The 15723-nt window shown below is 39.3% G+C and overlaps 1 protein-coding gene across 2 annotated transcripts in view; it reads left to right on the top strand.

Annotated features, from left to right (window-relative positions):
- Positions 1-9404, top strand: part of man2b2.L (mannosidase, alpha, class 2B, member 2 L homeolog) — a 34977-nt gene extending 25573 nt beyond the window's left edge. The window contains exons 16-19 of one of the 2 annotated variants that reach the window (XM_018228545.2): positions 2047-2193; positions 5419-5531; positions 5813-5930; positions 9009-9404. In XM_018228545.2, coding sequence (XP_018084034.1) covers positions 2047-2193; positions 5419-5531; positions 5813-5930; positions 9009-9097 — 467 coding nt within the window. In that variant the 3' untranslated portion in view covers positions 9098-9404. The remainder of the gene's footprint in view (positions 1-2046; positions 2194-5418; positions 5532-5812; positions 5931-9008) is intronic. The other variant, XM_018228548.2, reaches the window with a different exon arrangement.
- The last annotated feature ends 6319 nt before the right edge of the window (positions 9405-15723 follow it).

Here is a 15723-nt window from a genome sequence, read left to right as displayed (position 1 = left end):
CAACATTAAGGTGAGACGTAGCTGGAATATTATCAAGAAAATGCTGAAGGGAAACGATACCCATGTACATTCTGTTCTGTATACAAAATACATTACACACATAGTATATGGGAGAATAATACGATTCTTTAATAAGTCAACTCTCATTTATTATAATATATGTGAGAAAGTGTAGTATTCCTTTAAAGGAGAAGGAAAGGCTAAAACTAAATAAGCCTTATCACAAAGGTCTATATAAATACACCGGTAAACCCTCAAAGTAATGCTGCTCTGAGTTCTCTGTCAAAATAAACACTGCATTTCTTTCCTTCTATTGTGTACACATGGGCTTCTGTATCAGACTTCCTGCCTTCAGCTTAAACCTCCGGGGCTAGGGCGTGAGCATGCTCAGTTTGCTCCCCCCCCCTTCACTGCTGTAATCTGAGCCCAGAGCTATAAGTGAGCCAGGAAAGACTCAGGCAGGAAGTGATGTCACACCAAGCTAATACTGCAGCTCCTATCCTAAACTAACAGAGAGCTTCTAGAGCGGTTTGCTCTGGTAAGGTAAAACTTTAGCTTTCCTTCTCCTTTAAGACATAAAGTGCTGGAGTTGTGAACATGTCAGGTATCCGTTTAAGTTCCTTTATTTAATTTGCGGGCATATCAGATAGCTTAACTTCACTTAGATTTCTTGTTTCCTCATTCTACAACTATCTCAAACCAGCTGGCTTCTCTTATGGGCCATTGTTGGCACCGCAAAATAATAGCGTGCAAAAGCTGAACGGAAATACTCGAAAATACTCGCTAGAGGTTTCTCATATAAAAAATCCGACTTTTAAAAAATCACAAATTTTTCGGAATTTATTAAAGCCTGAGTATGGAAAAGTCAGAATCTGAAAATCCGGCATCTCAGACCTATCGAGGTTGCATATAAGTCAATGGGAGAAGTCCCAATGACTTTTTGATGTTCGCAGGGTTTCGTGCAACAACCCAAAATTTTTGAAGTTTTCAGGTGAAAATCCCGGATAAATCCTGAAATTTGTGAAAATCGTGAAAATCTGATTTTTTTTCCCACAAAGTAAATTTTCGGGAAAATTTAATAATAAATAAGCGTAAAAAACCAGAGCGGATTTGATCTGTTTGTAGCAGAAAATATTGAGATGAATTCGGACTTTGATAAATAACCACCTTATTATGACGTAGAGCGTGATATTCTGAGACAGCTTGCAATTAGTTTTCATTTTATACTATTTATGTTTTTTAAAGTTATTTAGCTTTTTATTCAGCAGTTTACCAGTTTGCCATCTGGTTGCTATGGCCCACATTACTAGAGATGCACCGAATCCAGGATTCGGCCTTTTTCAGCAGGATTCGGCCGAATCCTAACTTGCATATGCAAATTAGGGGAGGGAAATCGCGTGACTTTTTGTCAGAAAACAAAGTAAAAAATGTTTTCCTCTTCCCAGCCCTAATTTGCATATCCAAATTAGGGTTCGGATTCAGTTCGGTATTCAGCCGAATCTTTCGCAAAGGATATAAAAATAGTGGATTCGGTGCATCCCTACACATTACCCTAACAACTATGCACTGATTTGAATAAGAGACTGGAATATTAATAGTAGAGGCCTCAATAGAAAGATGATTAATAAAAAGTAGTAATAGCAATTGTGTAGACTTACAGTGCATTTGGTTTTTTAGATGGGGTCAGTGACCCCCTTTGAAAGCTGGAAAGAGTTAGAAAAAGAAGGAAATTCATTAAAAAAAATTAAAAAAGCTGCTTAGAATTAGGCATTTTATAACATACTAAAAGTTAACTGAAAGCTGAACCACCCCTTTTACAGAAAGAACCTGGGAACAGGAAGTCATTAGTGAAGATTCACGTTGGCCCTTTTCACCAAAATTGCATTGTGGGTAAGGAAAGGTCATACAACTATCCTTAATTCAACGGCATTATATACTGTATTCTAGGCATGGGAAAGGAAAGCAATACAAAACGGACTTGCCATTGGTAAGTAGTAATCTTCCAGTCCCTGGTGTAAATATTAATTTACAATGATTTTTTTTTATATAAAGGACAAGAACGTGGTGAAGAATCAAACAAAACTACAGATTCCCCCATTACATTACCTGACAACATTCATCTGCAGATTTTGAGTATTCCTGGTTGGTTCTATTCCTCAAGCCACGCTGAACATATGCAGGATCTACATGCAGGTAAGATTCCGACCCCACCTTAATATTTTCTGGATCTCGTTAGGTCTCATATAAAAACAAAAAAACAATGCATAGTAAACTAATCAGACACAGATCACCAGAATCTCAGAGTAGTAGCAGGTGCCAGCAACTTGTGCTCCATGCGCTAACAATTATTAACGAGTAGCAATTATTTATCTTTAATGGATAATTCACTCTTAGAATATTTTAATTCATTGAGTGTTTTATAACGATGACCCTTATCACAGAAATATAGGCGTATCCTGGCTTTTTTCTTTGAAAACATCCCTTAGTTGCCATATTATTCAACCATAAATAAACATTTATATGTCTGTGCTACACTACTGGCTCCTGGGCCATCCCCAAAGTACAGTGAGGACAGAATTATATCATCGACTTTCGTTGTTTTAGTTCATATGCATGAGGCTTGAGTCCAGCCCCATAAATACCATGTTGTTAAGAAGCTTTTAGTAAAGCAAAACCAATGCTGCAAATCAGTTAATTCCATAATATTCATATACAGGTATGGGACCTGTTATCCAGAATGGGTTTTTTCCAGATAACAGGTCTTTCCGTAATTTGGATCTTCATACCTTAAGTCTACTAGAAAATCATATAAACATGCAATAAACCCAATAGGCTGGTTTTGCTTCCAAAGGATTAATTATATCTTAGTTGGGATCAAGTACAAGCTACTGTTTTATTATTACAGAGATTATTTATTATTACAGAGAAAAAGGAAATCATTTTTAAAAAATGTGGATTATTTGGATAAAATGGAGTCTATGCGAGACGGGCTTTCTGTAATTTGGAGCTTTCTGGATAACCGGTTTCTGGATAATGGGTCCCATACCTGTACTGTAGATAATTTTGCTTTTAGCTTATCTCCAAGTGTTTTTAGCATATAAACAGGCCTGGATTTACAGACCAGGTACCCCTCTGCTCGTGGCTCAGCCCCCCTTCACCATCAGCTTCATGATAAAATAGTTAAAAATAAGTTCGTAATGGGGAAATTATGCGCCTCGCTGGAAATGCCAGTATAAAATAGAATGTTGGCAAGTTTTGATTTTGTAGCAACTAAAACCACAAACTTTCATGACAAAAGGAGAAGTCTGAAGAAGGGAAGTCCAACTGATGTATGTCCAAATAATTTTCTTCATAATAAGAGAATTCTCTGTGTTTACGGGTCTATAATTCAATGTCGCTGTAAGCAAATGAGACAGATCAAATACAGATGAATTCTATGAAATAAACATATTTCTCTGATTGAGCATTTGATGAGGGTTTCCGGGTGTCCATAATATAGTGATATGGAAAAATAATCCCCCAGAACCAACCGACCATTCTTTCACAGTGATCAGGGATCCGATATGAAACCCACGGCAAGATTTTCCATTTCGGATTAATAAACAGAGTTGTGATTAGAGGGTCACAAAATAAAATAGAAAGCCAACAGATGGAGATGGTTGGATGTTCAATCTGTAAACAGAATCCTCTTTTTTTCTGTTTAGTTATTTTTCATAGGGTTTTCACCTTTAATTTAACTTTCAGTCTGATGTAGACTTAGATGTTCTAACACAATTTGCAATTGGTTTTTATTTTTATTTTTTTTGTTTTTGTCAGTTATTTAAAGGGATACTGTCATGGGAAAAAAAATAAAACAGTAAATAGTGCTGCTCCAGCAGAATTCTGCACTGAAATCCATTACAGAATTTTTTATATTCAATTTTGAAATCTGACATGGGGCTAGACATATTGTCAATTTCCCAGCTGCCCCCAGTCATGTGACTTGTGCTCTGATAAACTTCAATCACTCTTTACTGCTGTACTGCAAGTTAGAGTGATATCACCCCCTCCCCTTTTCCCCCCAGCAGCCAAACAAAAGAACAATGGGAAGGTAACCAGATAACAGCTCCCTAACACAAGATAACAGCTGCCTGGTAGATCTAAGAACAACACTCAATAGTAAAACCCATGTCCCACTGAGACACATTCAGTTACATTGAGAAGGAAAAACAGCAGCCTGCCAGAAAGCATTTCTCTCCTAAAGTGCAGGCACAAGTCACATGACTGGGGACAGCTGGGAAATTGACAAAATGTCTAGCCCCATGTCAGATTTCAAAATTGAATATAAAAAAATCTGTTTGCTCTTTTGAGAAATGGATTTCAGTGCAGAATTCTGCTGGAGTAGCACTATTAACTGGTGTGTTATGAGAAAAAAAAAGTTTTCCAATGACAGGATCCCTTTAACTTTCTGTTGTTTTTTTTCAATTTCAGTCTATTTATGACCAATTTTCAATTATTGGAGTTTTAAGTTTTATTTTTCACCTTCTTTTTAAGTTTTTATTTTTCACCGTCTTTTTAAAGCAGGTGTGGGAGGGAAGGACACTGACTCTATAAACTGTTCTAAATTGGTACATTATTTGATACATTTTCTTTTCAAATAATGGAGCAGATTGTAACAGTTCAGAATCTGCAGCTGGATCGCTGAGCTGCCAGACTGAAACACAGGAGGCAGGAACTAGTGATGTGCAGCCATCCCAATACCCGCGGAAACCGCAGGTCGGTCGAGTTCGGCCCGACCTCGCACGCTCTTTTCCAGGTCGTGAGCAGGTTGAACTCTTACTGCTCTCCCTGCTCCGTGACCTTCCAAATGCCGGCTTCCGACTTCCGGGTTGAGTTTTTATAGACGCGAACCTCTTTTTATAGACGCAAACCTTTCTTTAAAAGAAACCCGGAAGTCGGGCTCAAGCAGGCGCGGGTGGTGGGAGGTCGGGAAAAGCCCGCCCACACATCACTAACAGGAACATAATATTTACACTTCAATTTTGAAAAAATCTGGAAAGCCATTGAAAAAATTCTTTATTTCTGGTGAGCAATCTAAAAACAACTGAATGGGAAAAAAGTGTTTGGAAGGTGAATAACTCCTTTAAAGGCGAACCACCCCTTTCACTGTTTAGTAGAGTCCCCTTATAACTACTCAGTTTGCTGAATGCTAAACTGAAGGGGCAAAAGAGGTTGAGAAAATAACATCAACTTTTAAATGGCTTGTTATTTTGCATGAATACAATATAATTACATAACATAAATATTATATTTTAACATAGTTCAATAAATGGAATAAAAAATATGGAGAACTGTTTTATTCTCTTCACCCTAAATTCTAGTTTTCCTTGATTAGCTCTTGAAACTGGAATTTTGTTTCTATTATGTTTCAAAATCCAGGCAATGTTCGTGGCAGTGTTGCAGATTTTCACCGTGTTCTCCTAAGAATGCAGCATCTGTACGAAACCGACGAAGACCCTGTCCTTTCGAAGCCCGTAACCATAAACTTGCAAGTATGTTCAGATTATTTTACCATAGCATCTCCACCCCCCCAATCATATGGATTAGCTGCTGCATTTCTGTCTCCATTTATTTCCTCCATTTTTCTCCCACCATTGTATCCTCCTCTTTCCCTGTGTATCACTTATTTCTTCCCCATGTCACAGCCTTGCAGTTACAGCAATCCCTGCATCTTTCAATTACCCCATCAGCACTAATAAATTGTCATGTGTTCAACTGTGGCTTTACTAATCATAGATCTTAGTGAGATTCATGTATCTGTTTACTTTGCAAGTCTCTCCTGAAAGGCTTAGGAACAGTGTCTTTAGTAGAGGAGCGATCCCTCACTGGAACATGGGATATCCATACACTGAAACGCTGGAAGTGGGGATCAAAGCAGATAAAGGACACAGGTATATTGTTTACATGTTTTATAGTATGGTCATTTGCTAAATTAATCATTTTTTATAAATCCATTTATCCTGTTGTGTTACTTTTAAAGGAGAACTAAACCGTAAAAGTGAATATGGCTAAAAAGGACATATTTTATATACTGAACTTATTGCACCAGCCTAAAGTTTCAGCTTGTCAATAGCAGCAATGATCCAGGACTTCAAACTTGTCACAGGGGGTCACCATCTTGGAAAGTGTCTGTGACACTCACATGCTCAGTGGGCTCTGAGCAGCTGTTGAGAAGCTAAGCTTAGGGCTCGTCACTAATTATCCATCAGAAAATGAGGTTGGTCTGTAATATAAGCTGATGCTACAGGGCTGATTATTAAATTCTGATGCTAATTGTACTGGCTTCTGTGCTGCCATGTAGTAATTATCTGTATTAATTACTAATCAGCCTTATATTGTGACATTTCTATTCTATGTGTACTGTATATTGTGAGTGGGTCCCTAAGCTCAGTAAGGGACAGCAGCACAGAGCATGTGCAGTGAATCAGCAGAAAAGAAGATCAGGAGCTACTGGGGCATCTTTGGAGATACAGATCTTTACTGCTAAAGAGCTGTGGTTGCCTTGGGCTGGTACAGAAGCACAAAACATAATGTACAGCAATTCTATCCTACTTCTTTAGTTAAGCTTTGCTTCTCTTTAAAAAAAGTAAGTCTGCATTGCTGTTTGTAGAAAATTAAACAGATATAAAGGGTAATTTATGGCCTGCAAGTACAGCTGCAGTCGCCATTTACTTTATGCTATTTGTGGTTTTTGAGTTATTAAGCTTTTTTGTTCAGCAGCTCTCCAGTTTGCAATTTGAGCCATTTGGTTGGTACGGGCCAAATCTCCCTAGCAACCATGCATTGATATGAATATATGACTGGAATATGAATAGGAGAGGCCTGATTATAAAGATGAGTAATAAAAAGTAGCAATAATAATACATTTGTAGCCTTAAAGAGCATTTATTTTTAGATGGGGTCAGTGACCCCCCCCCCAATTTGAAAGCTGGAAAGAGTCAGAAGAAGAAGAAGGTGGCAAATAATTTTAAAAAACTATAAAAACAAGAAAAAATTAAGGCCAATTGAAAATTTTAAGCAACTTAGCCATTCTATAACATACTAAAAGTTAATTTAAGGGTCAGGGCACATGCTCAGATTCGGGGAGATTATTCACCCGGCAACAAATTTCCACTTCTTAGGGTGCGACTAATCTCCCCGAACTGCCTCCCGCAGGCTAGAATGTAAATCGCTGGCGGGATGGCACTCGGAGCGCTTCGTTTTCCGAAGTCGCACGAAGTTTCCTCTTGGGGCAACTTCAGACGACTTTGGAAAACAAAATGCTCCAAGTGCGATCCCATCGGCTATTTATATTCTAGCCGGCGGAAGGCAGTTTGGGGAGATTAGTTGCCCCGAAGAAGAGGAGATTTGTCGTCGGGTGACTAATCTCCCCGAATCTGAGCATGTGCCCTGACCCTAAAGGAAAACCACCACTTTAATGCAGTTCAGTGCATGAAACACCGCAATCTAAAAACTGCTGACTTGTTTGAGCATTTGTTCTACATGTGTCCTTCAGTCCCATCAGCAATGATGCCCAAGTCATACCTGCTCTCCTAAGTTTCTTGTGGTGATCCAGGAATCCAAATGGTACCCAGCCCAGTGTCTCCCCTACTCAGCCAGCCCTTATCTTTCCAATATATCATTCTAAATAGATTATACAGAAGAATAAAACTGTTGCATACTACAGAAATGGGACCTGTTATCCCGAATGCTCAGGGCCTGGGTTTTCAGTTAATGGATATTTCTGTAAATTGGATCTCTATACTTTAAGAAGCCCATTTATCAAAGGTCGAATTTCAAATTCATGAGAGTCTTTCAAACTCTAATAAATTAGATTATACTCAAAATTCGATTGGGAGGTTATTTCAGGATAAAATCGAATATCTAAAACTCGAACTAATTTTACCGACTCGAAAGCTCGAAACGAATTAGATTTGAATTCGACTAAACTCTAACGAGTTTTTTTCTACTAAAAAAACTCGAATGTCAGGAAGGATATTAACTTCTTCTATTGGGTTACTGGACCTCTGCCATTGACTTCTACATGAACTCCGCAGGATTTAGGTGGCAAATAGTAGAATTCTAATTATTCCCGGGGTAAAGGTTTGATAAATCTCGAAAATTCTAATAGAGTTTTGATTATTCCCAATTCGAATTAGTGAGTTTTGACCAAAAAAAGCGAATTTGAATTTCACATTCTAAAGGGGTATTTGAATATTAAATAAACCCAATAGGAGTATTTTGCCTCCAATAAGGATGAATTATGTCTTAGTTAGGATCAAGTACAAGGTACAGGTATGGGACCTGTTATCCAGAATGCTCGGGACCTGAGGCTTTCTGGATAACGGATCTTTCCGTAATTTGAATCTTCATACCATAAACCAAATAAGATGGTTTTGCTGCCAATAAGGATAAATTATATTTTAGTTGGGATCAAGTCCAAGCTACTGTTTTATTATTATAGAGAAAAATGAAATCATTTAAAAAAAAATTAGATTATTTGGCTAAAATGGCGTCTATGGGAGACGGCCTTTCCGTAATTCTGAGCTTTGTGGATAACGGGTTGCCGGATAACGGATCCCATGCCTCTACTGTGTTATTATTACAGAGAATAAAGAAATATTTTTGAATAATGTGAATTAATTAATTAAAATTAACTTTATGGTAGATGGCCTTCCTGTAATGATTTTTTTCTGAATAGTGGATCCTATACTTGTATTAGATAAATCCCAAGCTCTCAGCATAGAAAGCCATTCCATTAAATGGGAAAGAAAAAACTCAGTAGAGCTTTGGTGCAGTTATCAGCACATGAGAGGTTACTGGAAGCAGCAGGGCAGCTAAAAAATAACATTCTCCAATTGATAGCTTTACCTTCTTAGTCGATGTGCTTTCATGATACACTAAAAACCACATTCGGAAGGTAGAAATGCTCGCTACATTGTAGGCACCGACGATGCTTCTTACAGGAAATGTCTTTTTTCTATTTTCAGACCAAAGAGATGACACGCTCAGGACAAAAGACTTCATGATCACTCTCTCACCCAAAGAAATAAGAACACTGTTTGTCTACTTTCAATAAATCACCAAAATGTAGCATTTCATGGACAGCCGACCTGTTCTTTACACACAAAAAAAGGAAACTATTGGGTGTGAAATCTGCCAGTCATGAAGTGTTAACCTGTGCAGTGTGCAGAATATTCCTGTCCTGTCTATGTAAGAGATGGACGTCTTCAATAAAACCATATTTCTCAGGTGTGACAGATACAGCTGACTTGTGCGGATAGAAAGCCACAATAACGCTCATAATGATCGGCATTAAATATTGCAGCAAAAATGCTTTTTCTATGCGATTTTATAATTAAACAAATTAATCTGGCTGTGCTAAAGATGATTCTTATTCTAGAAATGTGTAATTTAACAAATTGCCGGAGGCTTGAAATAATATATATATATATATATATATATATATATATATATATATATATATATATATATATATATATATATATATATATATATATATATAAACATTCACAAAGTACCTGCACTCCTTCCTTGTTAGTCGAATGTGGGTGCTTGGTCAATCAGCGTATACAATGTTCAAAGTGGACCAGCACACCGAAGTTTTCAATCAAAAAAATTTTATTTCAACATCACTCATGTGTCCAACGTTTCGGCCCACATTAAGGCCCTAATGTGGGGCGAAACGTTGGACACATGAGTGATGTTGAAATAAAACTCTTTTGATTGAAAACTTCGGTGTGCTGGTCCACTTTGAACATTATATATATATATAGATATATATATATATATATATATATAATAGTCTGGAAGCCGGCACTGCTCGTCAATGGGTTAAAGTTGCCTGGGTGCAAAAAAGCCCAAGAAATGTATAGAAAGATGATAAAGCTCGCACTCACAGGGCTTACAAGGTCAAAAAGTGTTTATTTCAAACAAAAAACGACTAACGTTTCGGCTTGCACTCAAGCCTTTCTCAAAGTGAAGATACAAACATTTATCAGCCATTTAAACCCAAAAGTGGTGGGAAGCTAAGGGTGGTGACGTCATAGTGACGTGTATGGGGAAATTCCACTGTACAATCGAATAATTAAGTGAGAACAGAAAAATATAAAAAATAAAACAGGATAAACCACTAAGGACACAATAATAACATTGTTCTTATGGGTAGACACATAATATTATGGGTAGACACATCAATTCTGTTACAGTAAAAAATAAAAAATAACTGTAACAGAATTGATGTGTCTACCCATAATATTATGTGTCTACCCATAAGAACAATGTTATTATTGTGTCCTTAGTGGTTTATCCTGTTTTATTTTTTATATTTTTCTGTTCTCACTTAATTATTTATTATTAAATAAATATATTTAATTGTCACTGAATTGACCTTTTGGACTTGTCACTTTAAGAGATGAATGTTTCATTCCTGTAACAGGACTTTCTTTTCTGTAAGAAATGTTTCATAGCTCTGCTGGTAGATTCTGCTAAACATTGTTGTCTGTTATGTTTGCTCCACGGCCCCATGTCACCTCCTCAGTCTTTCCTGTTGAGGTGACACATACTTTATAAATATATATATATATGATGATGTGGTCAAGTGGCATGGGCAGATGTTATATTGGTGGGGGGTTACCCTGTTCATACAGAACTGCGCTCTGTCTCTGTAATGTGTAGCAGGTTTGTAGGCTATAGCAGGGGACCAGTTTCAAGCAAGACCATTTTTACGAGGACTGGGAGTGGGGGATGTATTTCAGGCTTATCAAAAAAAGTTTCCAGACAGTATTTTGGTCCTTATCGCAATCAGTAGGAAGCTTCCCAGGCTTCGCATAGCTGTTGTCATGGCAATGGCGTGTCAGGAAGCTGGGATTGTAGGTAATAAGGGCCTTTTTCATTGTTTTTGCAGCTATAATAGACTGCAACTGAGACCAGAGGCGGCTTAGTTCGGCACTGCCCGCCAGCCGGTGTTTGGGGTCCACTGAACTATAAAAATCATTGCTATTCTTGCCCCTCCAGTCAATGTCCCAGGTTCTGCTCTCAGCTGCTCTGTATTTTCTAACAAATACATCCCTTTTAGTGATGTGCGGGTCAGGGTTTTCCTGACCCGCACCCGACCCTAACCCGTCCTGCTCCAGCCCGCACCCGCGCTTCCGGGGTCCTTTTATAGACCCACGCCGACCTGCCCCGCCGATGACGTCACAATGACATCACAAAAGGGGCGTGCAGCCGCGAGACTTTAAAACCGGAAGCCAGCATTTGAAGGTGGTGGGCAGGGAGAGCAGAAGAAGAAGCCACCCGTGAGGAGCAGTGCAAGGTCGACCCGAACCCGCCGGGTCCCGCGGGTATTGGGTCGGCCCGCACATCACTAATCCCTTTATATTCAGTATTGAACTTCTACTTCTGGTCAGACCCTGTTACCTTGGCCTGTCTGGGACCTTGATTATGTTTATTTATATAATAATACCCCACCAGTGGCATAACTAGTTACTGGGCCCCACAGCATATTCAGTTTAGTGCCCGAAAATATTGGTAGGTTGACCTATTGCTCATTAATTGGAGCTTTACTGGGCCCTCTACAATTCAGGTTCCCCTGCAACCGCAAGGTCTGCTTCCTCTGTAGTTCAGCGTTGGACTGGCGGATCGGAGGCCCACTGTGGCTTCCACCACAGGGGCCCCTACCCCCCTCCGGGGCCCCCCTGCCTCTGCTACAACCCCTCTACAGACCCCTGCCTCAATCACAACCCCCCTCCTGACCCAGGGGAGGGAGAGAGAGGGAGATCATGGGCAGCATGGGCTGAAAACAGGTCTGGGCTGGTGGGCCCACCGGGTTTTTATCCGGTCTCCCACTGGCCCAGTCTGACCTTGCTGTAGTTACCCCCATGTACCCCACTGAGGTTAACATTAATATATATAACTATATAAGAATGTTCAATAACCCTATTGAGAAAACTCATATGGAACCTTCCTTTCATTTGAGTGTTTTCTTGGGCTGAGAATAGTGTGAGAGATTTGGCAGCCTGATTGCTATTGTATATCATGTGCATGTTTCTTTAAACATATAAAGGCCGTACCATTTCACATGCAGTTACCGAAGTGCAGAATCACACGGCCTCGTTGCTTATTGCAAGTGCTCTGGCTGCCCAGCTGCTCTACATTAAGTTGGCCATAGGCACAATGATCCGATCGTAGGAATCCTCGATTCGTACAATTTTTTGGACCATGTGTGGAGTGTCCCGACATTTGTCGTGCTATGCCAATTGGTCGTTCAGTCGATCTGACAGATTCGAAGATTTCAGAGGGAGACTGTCACCAGTTTTGTCGGACATAAACTTTCGTACAATTGCTGTCAGGGGCAGAACATCGTCTGATCTGTTTTTTTACTACTTTATTTGATCTGAATGGTTAGTGGCAGGTCCGATCATTTGTCCGATATAGCAGGTAAATCTGCACGTCTATGGCCACCTTTACCCAACTTTAGGGAGAAATCTAAGATAGTAACATAGTAAGTAAGGTTGAAAAAACACATGTCCATCAAGTTCAACCTTTTAACTTTTTTTAACCTGCCTATCTGCCAGTTGATCCAGAGGAAGGCAAAAAACCCATCTGAAGCCTCTCCAATTTGCCTCAGAGGGGGAAAAATTCCTTCCTGACTCCAAAATGGCAATGGGACTAGTCCCTGGATCAACTTGTACTATGAGCTATCTCCCATAACCTTGTATTCCCTCACTTGCTAAACACCATCCAACCCCTTCTTAAAGCTATCTAATGTATCAGCCTGTACCACTGATTCAGGGAGACAATTCCACATCTTCACAGCCTCTTCTCCAGCGTGAACATCCCCAATTTGGCCAGTCTTTTCTCATAGCTAAGATTTTCAATACCTTTTACCAGCTTAGTTGCCCTTCTCTGTACCCTCTCTAATACAATAATGTCCTGTTTGAGTGATGGAGACCAAAACTGTACGGCATATTCTAGATGGGGCCTTACAAGTGCTCTATACAGTGGAAGAATGACCCCCTCCTCCCTTGACTCTATGCCCCTTTTAATACAGCTCAAGACCTTATTTGCCCTTGATGCTGCTGACTGGCATTGCTTGCTACAGCCAAGTTTATCATCTACAAGGACTCCAAGGTCCTTTTCCATAATGGATTTGCCTAGTGCATTCCCATTTAGGATATAAGTGGATATTCTTACATCCCAGGTGCATGACTTTACATTTATCAACATTGAATCTCATTTGCCACTTAGCTGCCCAGATTGCCAGTTTGTCAAGATCATGTTGCAAGTGCCACATCCTGGATGGAATTAATTGGGCTGGGTAATTTTGTGTCATCTGCAAACACTGATACATTACTTACAATACCCTCCCCTAAGTCATTAATGAACAAGTTAAATAAAAGTGGACCCAATACCGAGCCCTGGGGGACCCCACTAAGAACCTTACTCCAAGTAGAGAATGTCCCATTAACAACCACCCTCTGTACCCGATCCTGTAGCCAGTTTCCTATCCACGTGCAAACGACTTCATTAAGACCAACAGACCTTAGTTTAGCAGTCATTTGTGGGGCACAGTATCAAATGCTTTGGAAAAATCCAAATAAATCACATCTCTCTAAGTTGAGATGCTGAGTTGTTCATGTTTTCAAGCAATAACGGTTTTTATTTTCAAGTTTTTCATAAATTACCGCACATTCAAGATTCAAATTTTGATAAATTTGCTTCTTCGTGTGTTGAAAAATGGACCAGTAAATGTATTTTAGGCTTAATAATCCTGTTCCTGTAAAGTATCTAGCAGCAGAAATTTGAAGTATTAATCTACTTTTTGTGTAATATGATTTAGAACATTTATTGTGTCTATGAATTTTGGTTTGTGGCTTCCTCGGGCGTTTTACAGTAATGCCACGTACAACCTACAAGTGCAACATAAAAACAAAGGTAAATTCAACTTACAAAGTCTGAGCTGTTTCTGCTTTGGAACATCAGCTGAAAAGAAGCCAACAATACTATAGGTGAGCGGACCTGAGTTATTAAAGAACTAGACAAGTAAACCTGAAACTCCTCCTAAGTCCTTGATTAGTAATACCAGGGCAGTCATCCGTTGCAACCAGACTTTTTCTTTTATTTATCTTAACCTTCCTTCTCTGTGTTTTTATTGCCTGCATCTGCTGGTGGCATTACAGGAAAATACTGGAAGTGGCTATAAAGACCACAGCCAATGTTGTCACATGGTGCCACTACTTACACAATGACATTCTTGACAATTCCATTCCTCCTTTGTGTCAACAGATTGGAGAAGGTGCTTTACCTTCTATCTCCCAGAACATTACAGGGTATAAGCTGTTTTGGTAACAGACAAAGGACCAACTTCATATTAAAGGAGAACTAAACCCTCCTCCAATATTAAACCTCCCTCCACACACCTTCATTGTCCCCCTTCAAGCTCCCTTGTTGCAATGTCTATTCCATTCACAATTTTCCCTGTGTGTGGACCTGCTATACAACTGCACAGTTGCACAGCGGAGTTCGCAGGCACCATATTTCCCTGTCTTTGGATCCTCTTCTGTCATTTCCCCAATAAGGATCTTGCAGGAGCAGGAGTGTTAGGTTCCCCTTTAATACCCTTGTTTTGGTAATGAGATGTTATACAGACTGGTTTTGACAAACTTTTAGCCATAAAGCTCATGTACATACTAGATTTCACATTCAGCTTCAAAGACAAGGCAGCGAAATCCATATTCCATGACACTAGACCAAAAATTCCTACGGGCCCTTCTTTGCTAAATTTCTTTTTGCTAATTGATCCTGATAAAACTCACATTCCTGCAGTTCTCTTTATTTATTCTGAAAATATTTTATTTGATTTTCATATTAAACAAATTAAATCAGTATGACAGCAAATGTTATGCAGATGAAGAGAATATGTAGCATTCGATACAATGGCATAGTATAAATAAAACTGAATACCATTCAAGAAAATCAACAAGAACTAACTAAAAATTAACTAAGCCAGTGGATGTACATGTAATAAAAGACAGGAAAAAATGCCCATTGATCGACTGGAATGCTGGAAAGAACATCTTACAATTGAAGAAACCGCGTTATTTGATCACCAGTAGTAGAGTTACAAATATCAAAATAAGGAGACCAAATCAGCCTAAAAGACTCTTTGAAGTTATTCCCTTTGGTTTTAGTTAATAAGGCTTCTTGCCAGCTGAGCTGGTTCATATAAGTAATGGCGTCCGATAATGAGGGGAGTTCTCTATAAAGACATATGACAACAAATAAAGTCTACTATAGATGGCAAAGAAGGTTGAAGACAACAAGGAATTAATTTTGATTGATTAATTTGGTTCTGTAAAATCTAAGAGATTGTATGTATTTTTTAAACAAACAGTCATTCAAGTTATTGATATATCTGTTATATGCAGTAACACACCTACCTGGCTCGGGGCCTGGGTGCAGGCTATGCAGCAGGGCCCCCACCCCGTTCGGGAGTAGACATTGCGGCGGATTCGCAAGACCGTGAACAGTTACCGTGCCCCAAGGGGGTGTGGGTATCACCGGTAGTTCCGCCTTCTTCCAGACAAGGATCCTTCAAGGATCTGGATAGCAAGAATCCCATGTAATGCATTATCTACTGGCAGTTGCAGGAAATTGCAAGGTTTAATGAACTGGGAAGGTCCT

This window comes from Xenopus laevis, chromosome 1L (assembly GCF_017654675.1).
Source record: "Xenopus laevis strain J_2021 chromosome 1L, Xenopus_laevis_v10.1, whole genome shotgun sequence".
Classification (NCBI taxonomy): Eukaryota; Metazoa; Chordata; class Amphibia; order Anura; family Pipidae; genus Xenopus; species Xenopus laevis.
Note: the sequence above shows the minus strand (reverse complement) of the source record. Positions and strands in the feature narration are given on the sequence as shown.